Source organism: Phocoena phocoena, chromosome 7, assembly GCF_963924675.1.
Source record: "Phocoena phocoena chromosome 7, mPhoPho1.1, whole genome shotgun sequence".
Taxonomy (NCBI): domain Eukaryota; kingdom Metazoa; phylum Chordata; class Mammalia; order Artiodactyla; family Phocoenidae; genus Phocoena; species Phocoena phocoena.
This window is the reverse complement of record NC_089225.1, coordinates 95,577,965-95,596,624: the sequence shown is the minus strand read 5'-3', so window position 1 is coordinate 95,596,624 and position 18,660 is coordinate 95,577,965. Positions and strand designations below refer to the sequence as shown.

General features: G+C 53.8%; 1 protein-coding gene across 2 annotated transcripts in view; it reads left to right on the top strand.

Annotated features, from left to right (window-relative positions):
- Positions 1–18,208, top strand: part of TNS1 (tensin 1) — a 224,337-nt gene extending 206,129 nt beyond the window's left edge. For both annotated transcript variants that reach the window (XM_065880580.1, XM_065880582.1), the window contains 11 exons: positions 942–1,140; positions 4,472–5,538; positions 8,183–8,269; positions 9,007–9,138; positions 9,547–9,639; positions 10,564–10,641; positions 12,462–12,533; positions 12,786–12,954; positions 13,929–13,997; positions 14,461–14,493; positions 18,064–18,208. In XM_065880580.1, the coding sequence (XP_065736652.1) occupies positions 942–1,140; positions 4,472–5,538; positions 8,183–8,269; positions 9,007–9,138; positions 9,547–9,639; positions 10,564–10,641; positions 12,462–12,533; positions 12,786–12,954; positions 13,929–13,997; positions 14,461–14,493; positions 18,064–18,208 (2,144 nt within the window). The remainder of the gene's footprint in view (positions 1–941; positions 1,141–4,471; positions 5,539–8,182; positions 8,270–9,006; positions 9,139–9,546; positions 9,640–10,563; positions 10,642–12,461; positions 12,534–12,785; positions 12,955–13,928; positions 13,998–14,460; positions 14,494–18,063) is intronic.
- Positions 18,209–18,660: the final 452 nt, after the last annotated feature.

Below are 18,660 nucleotides of genomic sequence, written 5' to 3'. Positions count from 1 at the left end.
GGACGGTGCCAGGTTTGGAGGTGGTAGGAACGTCCTCTATCCCTGATCCTGTCCCTGGAGAAGCCCAGAGTGCCCTGCTTCTTCTTCCTGTTTGATAACAAGTTAGTCTGGGGGCTGGCTTCAGAGGCCGGGATCGAGGGGGTTGGGAGGGGCGCACAGCACTGGGTGGGCGTGGCCCGGGAGACCTGAGTCCTGGTTGTGCCTCCAGCCACTTCACTCTCCAGGCCTCAGCGTCTGCATCTGCAAAATGACTTTTCTGGCACTTGCTCCTCCCCCCTCCCCCACCTAGCCTTCCTCTCAGGCCATTCTGAACACCAAGTGGGATAATGATGTCAGTCTCGGGAGGAATGCTAAGTGTGTCAGGCAAGGTGGGTGGGTGTGTCTTGGCATGCAGGGGCTGGGCGTAACTCACCCGCACAGGCCTGTTGCTAGGCCAGCAAGCCTGTTTCTGGATTCTGGGTGTGGGGAGGAGCCAGCATGAGCCCTGGAGCTGTCCCGAGATGCACGGCTGGGCTGGAGCTTGGGGTCCACGAAGAGCTCAGACTCCAGCGGTGCCTGGGGAGCCTAGAAGGGCCTGGGGGCCTGGGTAGCAGGTCATAGAAAAGAAGCAGCTAGAGGGGATACCAGTGAAGGATGGGCATCCTGGCTCTAGGAGGGAGGATTCTGTGATGGCTGTGTTTTGGGGTCCATTTCTGGGAAGATTCTCAGAACGAGGCCCCGGTTAAAGGTTCCTTGAGGACTCTCACAGCTTCTCCAAGATGCTGGGAAGAGGGTGGGCCTGGGAAGGCAGAAGCCCTGGAGAATTGCCCTTTGCCTGCTTGGCTGTCCTTTTGGGGTTGTCCCCATAGGCCCTGGGGAAGGGGGCTCCCTGGAGGTTGGGTGGGGTCCACACTGCACCCCCGTGGATCCAGACTCAATCCCTGTCCCCTTGCCCCTTCCAGAGCCCCGGAGCTATGTGGAGTCGGTGGTGCGGACGGCAGTGGCTGGGCCCCGGACTCAGGATCCTGAGCCCAAGAGCTTTAGCGCCCCGGTTGCCCAGGCCTATGGCCGCGAGACACCCCTGAGGAACGGGCCCCTGGGAGGCTCCTTTGTCTCCCCCAGCCCCCTTTCCACCAGCAGCCCCATCCTCAGCGCTGACAGGTAAGTGGGGAGGAAGATCCAGGCCTGGGACAGCACAGATGAGGCCTCTTGGATCTGTCTAGGGCGTGGACAGGCAGAAATCACATCCAGGTTGCTGTTCCTGGGAAACTAGCTCATCGGGGTGCATGGTGAGAGCGTCTCCTGAGTGCCAACTCCCCAGGGAGAGTATGAAGGTGAACCAGGCATAGTCCTTACCCCAGGTTTATTTATTTATTTTTTAAAGTTTTTAAAAAATAAATTTATTTATTTCATTTATTTATTTTTGGCTGTGTTGGGGTCTTCGTTGCTGCGCACAGGCTTTCTCTCTAGTTGCGGTGAGCAGGGGCTATTCTTCGTTGCGGTGCGTGGGCTTCTCATTGTGGTGGCTTCTCTTGTGGCTGAGCACGGGCCCTAGGCACGTGGGCTTCGGTAGTTGTGGCTCACGGGCTCTAGAGCGCAGGCTCAGTAGTTGTGGTGCAAGGGCTTAGCTGCTCCATGACATGTGGGGTCTTCCCGGACCAGGGCTTGAACCCGTGTCCCCTGTGTTGGCAAGCGGACTCTTAACCACTGCGCCACCAGGGAAGCACTTTTTTTTAATTTAAAAAAATTTTTTATTTTTATTTTTTGGCCATACCACGTGGCATGCGGGATCTTACTTCCCAACCAGGGATGGACCCCGTGCCCCATGCAGTGGAAATGTGGAGTCTTAACCACTGGACTGCCAGGGAAGTCCCCTTCCCCCAAGTTTAAAATTGAACACGAGTAATTACTATGTGGTGAGTGCTTCCTATGTGCCAGGCATTTTGCTAAGTGCTTTCTGTTTAAACCTCACAGCAATCCTATGAGGTAGGTACTATTATTATTCACACTTCTCAGAAGAGGAAACTGAGGCAGAGAGACATAAAGTAGCTTATTCAAGGTCCTACAGCTACATAATAGCAAAAATAGGATTCAAACCGAAGGTGTCTGGCTCCGGAACCCACATCTCTATCCTTCCCCACAGACCTGCGTTATGGTGCTTGACGGTCACGGGGTGAGAGTCAGATGTGCCCAGAGCAGATGTTTAAGCCACGAGCTCAGAGCGAGAGGCTGCTATTTCTGCCTTGGGATGCAGAGAAGGTCTCTGGGGGCTGAAAGTATTTGTGCTGAGGCCAGAAGGATGAGCAGGGGTTGAAAGGTGAAGGGGGAGGGAACGGCCCTTCCAGAAGGACAGCACAGCAAGGACAGAGCCGGTGGGTGTGGAGGTGTTGGGCGTGGCGGCCTCGGGTGAGGGGTTGCTGTAGGGTGAGAGGAGGGATGTCTTGGCGGATGGCTGGCTGGCGTTCTGAGGCGGGTCAGACAGAAAGGGTAGCCTGAAATTTCCCAAAGAGTGAGGCTCCTGTGTTTGGGGTGCAGCGAGAAGCTGCTTGACTGGGGGTGGTGGTGAGGCTTTATGATGGGGAGACAGGGAAGACGACATAGGAGAGGGACCCTGAGAGGAGCCTAGGCAGGGCAAAGGGTGCCAGGCGGGGAGGGGGCCCCAGAGAGCCTGCCTGGAGGCCGGAACTCGCCTCCAGGAGGGGAGCCTGCCCCTACCATCCCTTCCCATGTCCACTGCCCTTCCCAGCCCGGGACCCCACGGGGCCCGGTAACTGTCCAGCCACCTCTTCACAATTCTGCATGTGGAGGGGTGTGCCAAGCTTGCGGTGTAATGCACCCCTCCTGGGTCGGGGCGGGGGCCGTGGGTGAGCAGAGGCACTTTTCTTCTGGAGCCTAAGAATCTGAAACCTCAAGCCAAGCACACACACCCCAGTCCACCTTACCCCTCCCCAGCCTCCTGATGGCTCCATTTTTGGAAAGGTCTGCCTCTGGGCAGAACTGCATTCTTGTTTTAGAGGAAAGGAGATTTTCCTCACCTCTCCAGCCACCCTGGCTGATAATCAGGGAGTGCTGACATTAGGAAGTTTTCACCGTTTCTCACTCCCCAAATTCCTCCCGCAGCAGGCCTCAGGAAGCCAGCTTCTCCTCCAGAACTCCATTTCCATGTCCCCAGCCCCCCGCTGTGCAGCCTGACCTATCCCCCCATTCCTCAGAATCCAGGTTATTCTGTACCGAAGTGGTGTTCCACTTTGGCCCCTTCTGGGATGCGAGGTAGACTTTGTCCTGGCCTGGCCCCTGCCCTTCTCCCTGTCCTTGGCTCGTGCCTAGCCCTCCCACCTCACATCACCCAGGGGACCTGAGCTTATCCAACTTGGCCCAGGGTGTGGCCGGCCAGCCTCCAGACTCCTTCCAGTCTGCGGCTCCAGGCTTTGGAGCATCGCCTTATGTAAGGACCTTCCCCACGCCCCTGCCCCAGGGACTGCTGGTGCAGAATTTGCCTGCTACCTCCCTGCAGCTGCTGCTTATGCGTGGTCTCTGTCAACCTTTGTCTCTCCTGCCATATCATCGAGGAATAGAAGTTTGGGTCTGGAAGGAATCAGAGTCATCTAACCTATTTCCCTCTTTTTACACGTGAGAAAACTTTTAACAAGCAGAATCCAGGTTTCCCAACTCACAGGCCATAGTCTTGTATCAATACTTAACTTCAGAGGAGAACCTTTGACTGTGGCCATTCCCCCAGGTACAGTGCCCTCTGAACTGAATTTTATCAGTCTTAGACTTGAGAGCGACCTCTGAGCTCATCTAACCTCCCAATGGAGGAAATTTCCTTCACAGCATTTGGGTCAAGAGGTTGGTCAGTCTCTGCTTAAATGCTTCTAATGACGGGAGCCTCATTACCATGTAAAGCAGCCTGCTCCATTGGTGGCCAGATCCAATGGCTAGAATGCAGATCTTATAATGAGCTGAAATCTCCTGTGAGATTTCTTCATCTTTGCTGTTTTGGAGCTACCCAGGGATGGATGCCCAGTTACACTCTCAGTGCTTAAAGATGCTGATAGCACACCTGGGGAAACTGAGTCAAGGTAGGATACTTCCAGTAGGAACAGGATCCAAGTGGTTTAACCCCCTCTCCAGTGTTCAGTTTCTGTGATGCTGGAGGGGGCAACAGGACAGCCACCTTCAGTTTCGATAGGAGAGATCTCGCTCTGACCTGTGGTTGAGCAGTCAGGGTGGTGCTTGAGGATACATGGGCTTTGGAGTTAGACACAGCTGAGTTGAAATCCTGGTCTATTATGAGCTGTGTGGGTGTGAGCCTATTGCTTAACCTCTCTGAGCCTCAGTTTTGTCTTCTGATGTCTGTAGGGTGACGTATCAAAGCCCTAACTTTTATTGTCATTATTAGTGGTTGGAGGGAGGGCTGAGGGTTCACTGAAAGCCTGTCCTTCACTAAATGCCATTTGGTGACATCTTGACCTGACCCGTCTCTCTCTAGCACTTCAGTGGGGAGTTTCCCATCAGGGGAGAGCAGCGACCAGGGCCCGCGGACACCCACCCAGCCTCTGCTGGATTCTGGCTTCCGCTCCGGCAGCCTGGGCCAGCCCAGCCCTTCGGCTCAGAGAAGCTACCAGAGCTCTTCTCCTCTCCCGACTGCGGGCAGCATCTACAGCAGCCCCGACTACTCACTTCAGCCGTTCAGCTCCCTGGAAAGCCAGGCCCGGTCTCAGTTCAGTGTGGCGGGTGTCCACGTGGCGCCTGGGAGCCCTCAGGCTCGGCACAGGACAGTGGGCACCAACACTCCCTCCAGTCCTGGCTTTGTCCGCCGGGCCGTGAATCCCGCCATGGCTGCCCCCAGCAGCCCCAGTTTGAGCCAGCGCCAGGTGATGGGTCCACCCGGAACTGGTTTCCATGGTAACACGGTCTCCAGCCCCCAGAGCAGTGCAGCAACCACTCCGGGAAGCCCCAGCCTGGGTCGGCACCCTGGGGCCCACCAGGTTTCAAGCCTCCATGTTAATGTGGCCACCACTCCAGGGAGCCCCAGCCTGGGCCGGCACCCTGGGGCCCACCAAGGCAACCTGGCCTCCAGTCTCCATGGCAACGCAGTAGCCAGCCCCGGAAGCCCCAGCCTGGGCCGTCACTTGGGAGGGTCTGGATCTGTGGTTTCCGGCAGCCCCAGCTTGGACCAGCAGGTGGCCTATGGTGGCTACTCCACCCCTGAGGACCGGAGACCGACGTTGTCCCGACAGAGCAGCGCCTCGGGCTACCAGGCCCCTTCCACGCCCTCCTTTCCTGTGTCCCCTGCCTACTACCCCGGCCTGAGCAACCCCGCCACCTCCCCCTCGCCAGATTCAGCAGCCTTCCGGCAAGGGAGCCCGACACCGGTCTTGCCAGAGAAGCGGAGGATGTCCATGGGAGACCGAGCGGGCAGCCTCCCCAACTATGCCACCGTCAACGGGAAGGTGTCCTCCTCGCCTGTCGCCAGCGGCATGTCCAGTCCCAGCGGCGGCAGCGCCGTCTCCTTCTCCCACACTCTGCCCGACTTCTCCAAGTACTCCATGCCAGGTGCGCCCTCCTTCCATGTCATCTTTCCCGCTGACAGATGAAGCCCAGCAGTTAGGGTACCTGTGCTAGTCTCTGTTCTGACATCTCCTTGGCAGACACAACCTCGGGTGGATCACCAACTTCTGGGCCTCAGACGCCTTACCTGTGTAATGGGAGTTGGAGCTGTGGTCGTGGCAGCAGTGGGGGCAGGGATGAGGAGGTAGATGCGACGATGGCACTGCTGTTACAATGATCTTCACCATCATCGTAGCCACCACCACTTGTTGAGCACATGCTCTGTGCCAGGCTCTGAGCCAAGGACTATCTCATCAGTCCTCGCGGCCACCTGGCAAAGTGGGTATGATTTTGCCCATTTTGCACATTTCACACATGGCCACCTGGCAAAGTGGGTATTATTTTGCCCAGTTTGCACATTACTTTTCCAGCCCACAGCACGGTTCCCACCTTTTGATCCCCACTTTGCGCACATCACTAATAATAGATCTGGCAGCCGGAGCGATATGGCACAAGGCTGAGGGTTAAGCATTTTTACTGGAGTCCAGTTTCTACCAACCCGGCTTCACTGAAGCCCACGCAGTTTTGCACACTGCATTCTTCTCTCATCGTCAGAACTGGGCATCTTTTGCCTCCACTTAGAGGGCTCATTTTCTAAACAAAAAGGTCAGGGCGTCAGCTGATCTGCAGCTTCTCAGCCAGATCTCCAACCTGACTATGTACAGAGCAGCCCTGGAGCCCTGGGGCATTCAAGGAAGATTTAGAATGCTGCAGGCAGCCTGGGATGGGCCCCAGCTGCCCAGATTCTCAGTATCACTCCCAGGTCCTGCCCTGAGCCTGCCAAACGACACTGCACACCCCTGCTTCCTGCTGCTCGCCAGAGACATCTGGTTCCCAGCCCCAGTTCTTGGAGGATGCAGAACTTCTAGTAGTTGGGACATTTCCTGTTTCCCACCATCTTCCTTGCTTAAAATAGCCATGGGAGTCAACACAGGAAGGCACATGGGGCTGTAGCCACCTCTGACAGCTCGTTAGACAGGCCCCAGCAGCCCCAGGGCCTGGGGCTTTGGAGCCGAGAGAGGCAGCTTGCACAGTTGTACAGCCCAGCTGCCTAGCCCAGAGGCCCTGCTAAGTGCACAGCTGCCAGGAAAAGGAGCTGACCTGCCCCATCTCTGTCCTCCAGAAACAGATCCCAGAAGCCTAGCAGAGTGTAAATGACAAGTTGAAATTGACTAAGCACCAGACACACAGCCTAACACACATCTCTGGTCTGTGCCCTGAACTTTACAGCACCGTGAGCACAGGCTCCTCTGTTCCAGCCTCTCACTGACGAAAGGAGTGGAAACATGCAGATTTGGAATATTCTTTTTCACCCTTCTCCCCCATCGTCCCTTTGTTTTCTTTGGTGCCAAAGGATGAAGGAAGAGGTTGGAGAGTGAGACCCACATGTCCTAATACCCAGCCAGGAAGATACGGTGTAGCTGGCACCAAACTGGTTGCTGCATCTTCCTACCTGGGAAGGTCTTACAAGAGCCTTTCTGTGGACCATCTGTGTGACTTGGGCAAGTTGCTCTCCCTCTCTGAACCTCACATTCCTCACTTGTAAAGTAATAGGTTGGATAAGATGCTCTCTGAGCTCCTCCAGAACCTAACATTCTATGAAAGCATCCCTAGTCTGCAGAGGGTCTGGGGTGGGGATGTCTGCCAGAGACGTGGGGTCTGTGACACTCAGTAGATGGCCTCTTAATTCTAGGCCAACCCTTCTCCTATTTGTCCCAGGCAGGGCAGGAGCAATCGTTTTGCTCTACCTGAGGCAGAACCCGGGCTTTCCATATGGGAAGTGAGGCAGAGCTTGGGGAAAGTGGACAGAAATGTGTTTTTCTGCTCTCATCCTCAAGGTTGTTATGATAGAGTTGGGAAATTGAGCCCACGGAGAAAGGGACTAGCAGGTGGGAGGGAAACTTCAGGAAGGGTTTAGTCTGAATCTTCTAGAGAAAGGGGGAGATGGGATGGAGTAGGGCTCTCGCTGGCTTGGTGAGAATGCTGTTCAGTGTCTTCAACAGGAGGGCAGCTCCGTGAGCCACGGTGGTTGTTGGAAGACGGGGAGGATGTGAAAGCAGGTCAAGGCCCCTCCCAGCAATGCTCTGATGATGTCTGAGCAGACTAGCTTTCTGTGTTAGTTTCCTAGGTCAGCCATAACAAAGGACCACACACTTGGTGGCTTAAGACAACAGAAATTTATTCTCTCACAGTAGCTGAGGCTGGAAATCCCAAATCAAGGTATTGGCAGGATTGGTTCCTTCTGGAGACTCTGAGGGAGACTGTGTTCTAATCTTAGCTTCTCATGGTGGCTGGCAGTCTTGGGGTCCCTTGGCTTGTAGGTGCATCTCCCTAATCTCTGCCTCCATCGTCACGTGACACTCTCCCCTTGTGTCTCCCTGTCCCTTTCCTTCTTTTTATAAGGACACCAGTCATATTGGATTGGGGTCCACTCTAATCCAGCACGACTGCATCTTATCTTGTTTACATCTGCAAAGACCCTATTTCCAAATAAGGTCCCAGTCACAGGTACTGGGGGTTAATTCCAACATACCTTTTTGGGGGACAGAGATGGAGACTCATAACACCTTCTTTCCCTCTCCTCCTTTAGACAACAGCCCTGAGACGCGGGCAAAAGTGAAATTTGTCCAGGACACTTCCAAGTATTGGTACAAGCCCGAGATCTCCAGAGAGCAGGGTAAGTGCTGGGTGGTGCTGAAGGTCCTGGGGTCCATCTGAGGTCACAGCTGGCGGCTGCCCACCTTGTCTGCCCTGGGCAAGGGACATAAGCAGACTCATTCCTCTTTGCAGTAGGTGGTGGTCACAGAGAGGAGCTGGGACCAAGGTTGGACAGTAAGAGGCACCTCCCCACAGTGAAGCGTTGGGCAGCAGAAGCAGTGGTTGTAGCTGTTTCCTTAAAAGCAGCAAAGTCTTGGTTTTCCAGGACAAAATGAAAGGCTGGCCGAGATACTATGAAACCTTAGCTCTCCATCTGCATGATGTGGGAGATTTTTGCCCATTTTACAGAAAAAAACATAGTTGGGATTGTGGGGATGGAGATGAGAGGCCTCAGCCCCTAAGGGAAGTCTGTGTGGACGTAGGGCAGGGTGACTTCCAGCCAGGGGTCAGATCCGGACAGTTTTCTTGGAACGACCCCACCTATTCGTTTACTCACTGTATGGGCTGCTTTTGTGCTGTGATGGCAGTGATAAGTAGTTGTAGCCGAAACTGCGTGGCCTGCAAAGCCTGAAATATTTACTGTCTGGCTATTTATAGAAAAACTTTGCTGACTCTAGTGTAGGAGGACCCTTAGGAGTGTTTACATTTTAACTTTAAGGACTCTCATCTCACCTGAGAAAGAAAGAGGTTCAAGACCTGATGAGACTTAAGCCAGTGCATCAATTTCTCATTTCCCCTTCTCTCCTCCCGATTCAGCCATAGCCCTCCTTAAGGATCAGGAGCCAGGGGCTTTCATCATCCGAGACAGCCACTCCTTCCGAGGAGCCTATGGGCTGGCCATGAAGGTGTCTTCGCCCCCTCCGACCATCATGCAGCAAAATAAAAAAGGTAACACCAGCTTGTCCACTGGGGCCTCAGGACTAGGTGGTCCCTACAGTCTCTTTAGGTCCTGAGCTGCCAGAGGACGAGGGGTGGGTATGTGGGGTGGGCAGGTCTCTTAATTCTCATGGGAGCTGGTCCCTTCTAATCAGACGCTTCAGAAGAGCAGGTCTTGGGCTTGGTGATTATTGAGGTCAGAGAACAGGGAAGCAAGATGACCTGGACCCTGTGATTGAGTTTCCTTGAGGGGTGGGCTAGCAGGGGTGGTCTCTCCATCCCAGGGCTCTGGCCCTGTTATCGCTGTGACCCTTTCTCCATCACAGCCCAGCACACTGGAGAAGTTGGAAGTAGTGCTGGGAGGTGGCGGAAGGACACCGTGGGCAGTGACGCATCCACGTTTCTTTCTCTTCGTCCCAGGGGACATGACCCATGAGCTCGTGAGGCATTTCCTGATAGAGACGAGCCCCAGAGGAGTCAAGCTCAAGGGCTGTCCCAACGAGCCAAACTTCGGTGAGCTGTCCCCACCTCCGTCCCCAGGGTCTCAGGCCTGTCCCAGGTTCCCCGCTGCAGCTTCTGCCCGTCACCCTTGTCACAGACGCAGCAGAGAAATGCACGGCGACTCCCTTCCTCTGTGCTGTGGCGCCTTCACTCTGCCAGATTTCTTTCTGTATTTGTCCTACCCCGCGGAGACTTGTTATCATTATCAACTATAACAACTATAACAACAGTTGCCTTTATCCACTACCGACTATGCGAAAGCCACCGTAGGTACCTTATATCACTTCTGGTCTCCCGACCATCCTGCGTGGTAGGTGTCATCGTCCCACTTTACACACGAGGGAACTGAGATTTATCCAGGGACACACAGCTAATAAGCTACTGAGCGGGGATTTGATCCCATCGTCCTCGGACACTTGTGCCGCACTCCCCTGAGTGGAGCCCTGGCAGCTGGAGGGACTTAGGAGAGATGCTGGGAGTAACTTTCGATAAAGAAAAGTTGTGGGGGGCTTCCCTGGTGGCGCAGTGGTTGAGAGTCCGCCTGCCGATGCAGGGGACACGGGTTCACGCCCCGGTCCGGGAAGATCCCACATGCCGCGGAGCGGCTGGGCCCGTGAGCCATGGCCACTGAGCCTGCGCGTCCAGAGCCTGTGCTCTGCCACGGCAGAGGCCACAGCAGTGGCCGCAAAAAAAAAAAAAAAAAAAAAGGAAAAGTTGTGGGGCAACTGTCTGACGGCTAGAGTGAGCCTTTAGAATCTTCTCCCTTGGATCTTGCTGTCAAAGAGGGAGTGAATTTTCAGCTTTGTGGGTGGGATGAGGGAGAGGTAAGAAAGAAGCTAAAGATTATGGACAGTGGGGTGGGGTGGGTGTGCTTCCTCAGTGCCCCTGACGTGCTCCCAGTAACGCTGCCTCTGCCGGCTGTCTCCCTCCCTGCAGGATCTCTGTCTGCCCTGGTCTACCAGCACTCCATCATCCCGCTGGCTCTGCCCTGTAAGCTGGTCATTCCAAACCGAGGTAGGAACCTGAGACTCCTCACCCTTCAAGCGCACCCTTGTGCTGGCCTCCTTCACGTCTCTGCCCAGCCAGCTGCTCCAGAACATGCGCCAGGCTTGGAGGAAACGGGTCATGTTGCCAATCTTGGGAAACTCAAAACCACTCTCCTCTTTATTTTTTCTAATAAAAAAGAAGGGAAAGTTCATCAAAAATCTTAATTCCAGAAACACACATAATTGACTTGCCAGATCATTCCAGAGAAAATTCTCTGGAGGCTTTAAGAATTCATACTTGAATCCTGAGAATTACGACTCATCCCAGGGGAGGAAATAGAAGCAGGAGACAGCCATGGGGAGGACCGTGTCTGGAGGGTGAGATGGGCATCAGTGGGAAGGGCCGAGGGAGGGGGGGAGGGAAAGGCAGAGGTAGGTCATGGGGCCTCCAGGTGTGGGAGGGCGGTCTGAATGGAGAGTAGAGAGCACACTCGAGGGACCTCTTAGGGATTCACATGGCGTGGGAAGGAGACAGGAAGCCCAAGATGTCCCTGGAGTTTCTAGTCTGCATGGCTGAGAGGGTGTTCCCTCGCCGAGGGGACATTGAGCTAATGGGAGGAGCAAGCCCTCTTTTGATTGTGGGAAGTACAAATGGAATTCAAGAGCTTTAGGATGTATAGGGCGAGAATTTGAGTGAGACACTGCGGCTGGCAAAAGAGATTTTAGCTCCTCTTAGAGAGGTGTCCCAGCCTCGGAGGAAGGTGGATGGACACCCCAAACCTTTGAACAGCACAGGCTTCCATTATGTAGCCCTAGATACACGGGGCTCCCGCGAGGGGAGGGGAATATGCCTGGCCCTGAACTTGAGGTCTAGGAACCGGTAACTGGGGTGCCTTCTCCCCATGCTCTCTGTCCACTAATAGGATGTTCGGAATTGTGTCCGGGACTTGCTTTCAGTCTCTCTTGGAGGTCCTGGGGTTATGTCCATAATTAAAACTTCCGATATTATTTGGCAATATCTATGTATCCAATTCGATTCATTGAATTATTAATGATAATTGACCACTATTATCAACTTCAAAGTTCAAATACTATTTAAATAGCCCTATTAACCACATGATTTAGACACTAATTAAATTATATTTCTAAGGAATTTAGCAAAGTAACTTAATAATTATAAAACTGCTCTTTATTTACATTGTATAAACCAGTGGTTCTCACAGTACGGTCCCCAGACCAGCAGCATCAGCGCCCCTGGGAACTTGTTCAAAATGTAGATATTCTCAAGCCCCCCCTAATCAGAAGCTTTAGGGTGGTGCCCAGAAATCTGTGTTTTCACAAGCCTGCACACCAACGTCTGAGAAATGCTGGTATAAACAATACTCAGTTCTTATTAATATTGAAATTGTGCTGCATTGTGGTTTAATGAATTAGGGCATTTACTGATCTACACATAAGATACGTCCATGCAAAACAACCATACCAGTTGCCACTGGAAGGCTTGCTTTATGTCAACCACTAGACTAACACTGTACACGGAACATCTGAAAAACCCAGGGAAGTGGGCGCTCTCATCATCACCTCCGTTTTATACATACTTGGCAAGTGACTGGGTGAGCACCTGAACCCTGCTCTGTTGGACTCCACACCTCCCAACCAGTGTGCTGAATACTTAGAGCAATCACTGGACATTCAAACTGGACACACGTGCTGACTGCCAGGGCTTATTATGAGAAGCGGTATCCGTTGCACAAAGTATTTGCAGAGCTAGCCTGAGGCCCAGCCAACCTTGTGCTTCTTTCCAGCTCTGCAGTTTTAATTACCAGCTGAATTAAATTTTTGTCTCAGACCCCACAGATGAATCAAAAGATAGCTCGGGCCCTGCCAACTCAACCACTGACCTGCTGAAGCAAGGGGCAGGTGAGTGGCCACCCCAGACGGGATCCCTGCCCAGGCCTTTCCTCCCCCTGGCCCTGTACCCTCCTGCAGGTGCAGGCTGGATATCTCTCCCAGACCCAGATGTCTCTGGGCAGACCACATTTCTGTGTGCAGATGCCTCTGCCCAAGGCTGGCCTGAAATTCATCTGCTCTCTTCTTCCCGAAGAGAGGACCTGGGGATGGTTCCCACCCACTTCGGCCCCCATGACACCTCCTTGGGTGGGTTTCTTCCAGCCTGCAACGTGCTCTTCATAAACTCTGTGGACATGGAGTCACTCACTGGGCCACAGGCCATCTCCAAAGCCACTTCTGAGACACTGGCTACTGACACCACGCCGGCTGCCACCATCGTCCACTTCAAAGTTTCTGCCCAGGGAATCACACTGACTGACAACCAGAGAAAGTAAGATTCTTTTTTTTTTTTCAAAGATGGTGTTTTTTTGTTTGTTTTTTATTAATTAATTAATTAATTTTTGGCTGCTTTGGGTCTTTGTTGCTGAGTGCGGGCTTTTCTTTTTAGTTGCGGTGAGCAGGGGCTACTCTTTGTTGCGGTGCGTGGGCTTCTCTTGTTGCCGAGCACAGATTCTAGGCGCACAGGCTTCAGTAGTTGTGGCACGCAAGCTCAGTAGTTGTGGCTCGCGGGCTCAGTAGTTGTGGCTCGCGGGCTCTAGAGCGCAGGCTCAGTCGTTGTGGTGCATGGGCTTAGTTGATCCGCGGCACGTGGGATCTTCCCGGACCAGGGATTGAACCCATATCCCCTGCATTGGCAGGCGGATTCTTAACCACTGCGCCACCAGGGAAGCCCAGTAAGATTCTTCTAATTGCTTCTGTGTTGGGCTCCCCCCAACCCTGTGACCCATCCATCCATCCACTTTCTCACCCACTCACCAATTGATCCATCCATTCCTGCATCCATTCATCCCCCATTTATCTTCGCCCACCCATTTATCCCTTCACTAATGTCTCCCGCTATCCATCATCCATCCATCCATCCATCCTTCCTTCCTTCCACAAATATGCCTGCACTTGTTATACAGCTGTAAATGCAACTGATAAAAGTCCCTGCTTTCTAGAGCAGAGGCCCTTCCTCTCACGCTCTCTCCCCAGCCCCTTTTCTTCCTCCTCCAGAGTTACCCCGTTTCTCATTCCTCAATGCCAGTTTCTTCCTTCTTTTCCTAGCCTCTAGCATTTGAGACATGTTTCTATGAGACATCTCTCTGTCCCTATGCATGGCTTTATGTCCCCAAAGGGAGCAGCCCAGGCCATCATGCTCAGAAGGGAAAGGCTGTGTCGACCTGTGACAGCCACAGGTGGTGGCCTGAACTGAAGGAGTCACTTCAGCACTCATTCTCTGTTTATCTGATATGTGTGCCACAGGCTCTTCTTCAGACGCCACTACCCCCTCAACACCATCACCTTCTGTGACCTGGATCCACAGGAGAGGAAGTAAGTCTCTTGTAGACACTTGCCTTCCCAGCCATCTTTCAAACACTGAAGTCTGTGTGTATGCATGTACGTGTGTGTGTATGCACTCCTGTGTGTGTGTATGCACTCCTGTGTGTGTGTGTGTGTGTGTGCATTCTTGGCTCAATTTGAAGATCTGCCCATGCCTGTGGGACCGTGAGTAGCTGTGTTGGCATCTTTTTGAGTTTTTCCCACCACCAGTTTGAAGCCCCTCCCAGGGACCCAAACGCCTGCTTCTACCCCTCTGACCCTGAAGCTGCTTCTCTCCACGTTGGGGAAAGCTCCTTGGGAGGCAGGCCGCAGTGCTCTCTCCGCTGTGAATGCCCTGATGCATGGTCTTTGGAGTGGCACAGGGGCTCTGCCTTCCCCAGGGGTCCAGGCACACCCGGGGCTGGGCTCTGAGGGAGAAGTGGTGGTTTACGCTGTGCCGTCATTCTCTCCACAGGTGGATGAAGACGGAGGGAGGTTCCCCTGCTAAGTAAGTATGCTTCTCCCCACCCGGCTGGCTGGTCTTTGTGCTCCTTGGATGAGGCAGAGGTGGGTGCGGGAGTGGGTTTAGGATCCAGGAACAGGACGTAGGCAAAGGGCAGCTCTGGAGAAAAGCTTGCCCAGGCAGGCAGGTCTTTGGCCTTCTCCTGCCTCGAGGCCAAAGGCCCAGCCTCCAGTCTTGTCCCCTTCCCTCTCTCAGGACCAGAACAGCAGGGGTCTGAGGAAGGGATCTGAAAGCTGAGAGTTTTATTGGAGGTGACGGCAGTGGGGCAGGGGTTGTTTAAATGATCTTTTCTGCCACAATCCTGGCATCCTTGATTCCCATTCCTGCTCTCTTGGCGGACTTCTGTGCATGACGTGGCTGGGCTAGACCTCCATGTCAGACCGCGGGAGTCCGGTAGGTCTGAATTCCTTCCGAAATTCCACTGATGGCCCTGGGGTCCTTTGGTCAATTTTCCATCTATTTGGCATTTCGTAAGTGCTTCCAGGGAACTAACTCAGCCCTGGGAAAATTCAGACCAACCACAGGGCTGATTCTGCCCTCGGGTGCCTGACGGTAGCACAGTAGATGAGAGAAGTGTATAAACAGGCTAAGGTGCTGCAGTGGTTTTCAAGCTGCGTTCCAAGGAATGCTAGGTTCCTCAGGTTGTAACTGAGCCGCTATGAGGGGAGGTACGATTTGCAGTTGTTTATCAGGATGAATCGGAGTTTTCTCAGCAAAACCAAAACAAAGTATAGGAATAACCTGGGTACTGAAGCTGACATAAGACTGTCACTACGGTCTATAATTCCACCTTTTACTTTGTTGGGCTCACCCAAACAGCCCCATTTTTTTCTCACTGATTGACTTTATCATAGGTAAACGTTACGCTGTTGAATTGATCCATTTATTGCCATAAGTACTGCTGTCACCTTTACATATCCAGACTTCATATAAGATTGGCTTTAGAAAAAGATAACTTTCACTGTTAAAAAGAAATCAAAACCACTGCTGATATGGGAAGGTTTGGGGAAAGGACCTATGTTTAAAAATAGGTCTTAGGGCTTCCCTAGTGGCGCAGTGGTTGAGAGTCCGCCTGCCGATGCAGGGGACACGGGTTCGTGCCCTGGTCCGGGAATATCCCACATGCCGCGAAGCGGGTGGACCCGTGAGCCATGGCTGCTGAGCCTGCGCGTGCGGAGCCTATGCTCCGCAATGGGAGAGGCCACAGCAGCGAGAGGCCCTCATACCGCAAAAAAAAAAAAAAAAAAAATAGGTCTTATAGGACAGGTAGAAATGGGTGTGGGAGCAGGAGAGAGCTGATTTCATGGGGATGGGGCTGGAGAGGCCACCAGATTGCAAGCTCCCTGAGGGCACGACTGTATCTGCCGTGTGGGAGGGGCTGATAGATATTTAGTAAGGAAATGAAAGGATGGAGGCAGGGAGGAGGAGAGCAAGGAGGAGGCCCAGTGAAGCCACTGTGGTCCAGATGCGTGGAACTGACCAGGGTCAGCGCGATGAAAGCTCCTTCTGGGGGTGTCCGTGTAACCGAAAGTGGGGTCTGGCTGCTCCCCTTTCAAAAGCCAATACAGAGGCCAGGTTGGTGGAAAGGAAAGTTTGCTTCATTTTGGATGCCGGCAGTCACGGGGGAGGGTGGATGCGGCCCCCACCCCACCCCCACTGACAACCAGGGGGCAAGAGGTTTTATAGACGGGGGGAGGGGGCTACATGCCCCCTTAACTGGCCATGATGTAGTTAATTTCTTCCACCTGGTGGGAGTTTCAGTATCTACAAGACAGCTCACAGGATATGTCTCAGAATATTATCTGTAGGCCTTGAGAAGGAACTAAAGGTCCTTAGCTATGCTTAGTGACTAAACTACTATTATTTAGTCTTGTCGGACTGGTTTCCTTTGTTTCTGCATTTTCTCTGATTAAACTTATTCTCTGGCTAAAGTTTTTCCACAGAAAAAAGGCAGGCAGAAGACATGGGGGGCAAGGACCATAAGGTCCTGCTCTGTTTCATCAGAGGGGCCATGTGGAATGGAGGAGACCTCTCCTGGCTCAAGGTCACATAAAGAGTTAGCAGCTCAGCTGAAGAGAGGCCCCCATGTGCAGTCCTCTCAAAGCTTATCTCAGCCTTCCCTGGGGCTCATGGGGTCACTGGGCTCTCCAAGTCCCTGCCGCCAGCCAGGAGGCCAGAGCTCTGCGTGTGAAGGGTCTTGTCTTACTCACCACCCGGCCCTCCAAGGGGGAGATGCATCCGGGACAGAAGTGGGCTGGTCCCAGGCCTGGAAATTCCTCATTGAGGAGTAGCTTTTGTGCTGAGCTTCCTTCTGACTCGCCCTTGTGGGGGCCCAGGAGAGCTCAGGGCTGGACGAGGGTGAGGCACGCGAGATGCCTCAGGCCCCCAGTTTAAGGAGGTGCTCGCTTTTGGGTGCTTGTAAGCGCTGCTCTCTGCCCTTGGGGGCTGAGGTTTCTTGCCGCATCCATTCCTCCAAGCAGAGGAAGGACTTGGGCTACTGTTGAGTTGGCCCTGAGGCCCACAGAGCTGAAATAAACATGAAGGGAGGGCAGGTGGGCAGTGTTCAGGCCTGAGAGGTGGGCCGGTTCTCCATCCTGGCCTGGAGAGGGGGCTCCGGGGGGGTGATCCACGGGCCCAGGCTTCCCCACCACTTGGGTAGACTGTTACCCCAGGCCTCTGACCTGATTGTCCCCAGCCCCTGAAACACATTTGGGCACAGCAAAACTGTGGGGAGCCCTGTGTGTGTGTGGGGGGGGGGGGTAAGCCGGTCCCAACTCTGCTAATTTTAGCTGCTGTGGTCCGGCCAGTCCTGGGAGAGGGGTTTCCATCGGAATCTCCAGCTGTCCCAATTTCCCCATCCAGCAATGTGCTGGCTGGGAGGGGACCTGAGCTCACATTCTGTTCTTCTGCGCTCGTATTTTTAACTCTGTTTTGCACAGAGAGAACGCTCAGTCACTCCAGTCCTGGTATGGGGAGTGGGGTTTGGGGGGGAACAGGTGTGGGGTCCCCCTCCCCCTCCCATTCTCTGGAGAAGTGTGTGTGCGTGTGTGTGTGTAGTGGGGGACGGTGGCCCCTCATCCTTTGCTCTCTGACCTTCTGTGGTGTCTGAGGCAGCCGGGCCCTTTGACAGGCAGACGGCACTTTGCTTATGTGTTGTGTGCAAGAACGTTCGGCTAGGGGTGTGGCAGGGATGGGCTGAGAGAAGCTGGTCTAGGAATGTCCCATTTTATTTTTGGTCTCATCGCCCCCCCCCTTACTGTCGGGTCTTGTCACTCACCTCCAGCACCTCTTCTCCCTGCTCCCCACCCACAAAGGGAAATTTCTACTGACCCTGAACAAGTGACGTGCTGTCTCCAGGCGTTGGTTTTCTTGTTGGTGAAGGAGAGAAAGGATTCTCTCGCATGCTCCACCCTCAGTGCCCAGTGCTCAGGGATGTGGGGAAAGACGGGGAAGGGAGCAAAGATGAGCTTGCTTTCCTGGGCGCCTCCCCCAGGCCTGGGGTTCCTCCTGCCCGCCCCCCCCCCCACACCTGTCACCCATCTCCCGCCCCTGCAGGCTCTTCGGCTTTGTGGCCCGGAAACAGGGCAGCACCACGGACAACGCCTGCCACCTCTTTGCTGAGCTTGACCCCAACCAGCCGGCCTCCGCCATCGTCAACTTTGTCTCCAAGGTCATGCTGAGTGCTGGCCAGAAGAGATGAACTCCCCCCTCCCCTTGCCCAGGGCCGGGGCAGTGGGGATGGGTATGTGGGGAAGGGACCTGTGCATCCTGACCATCCTTGAATCCAGAAGGAGGACTTTGGGCCAATTTTGGAGAAGGAGAGAAGAAAGTGTCATGTGGGGAGAGGGAAGTGAATTGAGCGGGGAGGGGGAGAGAGAGAGAAAGAAGGAAAAAGATGGAGGAGAGTAACTCGGATTCCCCCAGGGAGATGGATACTGCAAAACCCCCAGAGCCTCCAAAACTAACCAGGTCCACCTAACTCCCCCTCCACCCTCCGAGAGGATGGAACTCCTCAAGAGAGGCAGAATGAACCTCTCTGGAGATCCACATTTTGGGGGGAAATGGAAAAGCTCTTTCTTCCTAACCCAACTGTTTTGCAAGGAGAAATCCTGTCAAGAGAATCTTTTTCTGTCCAGCTCTAGGGTAGATCAC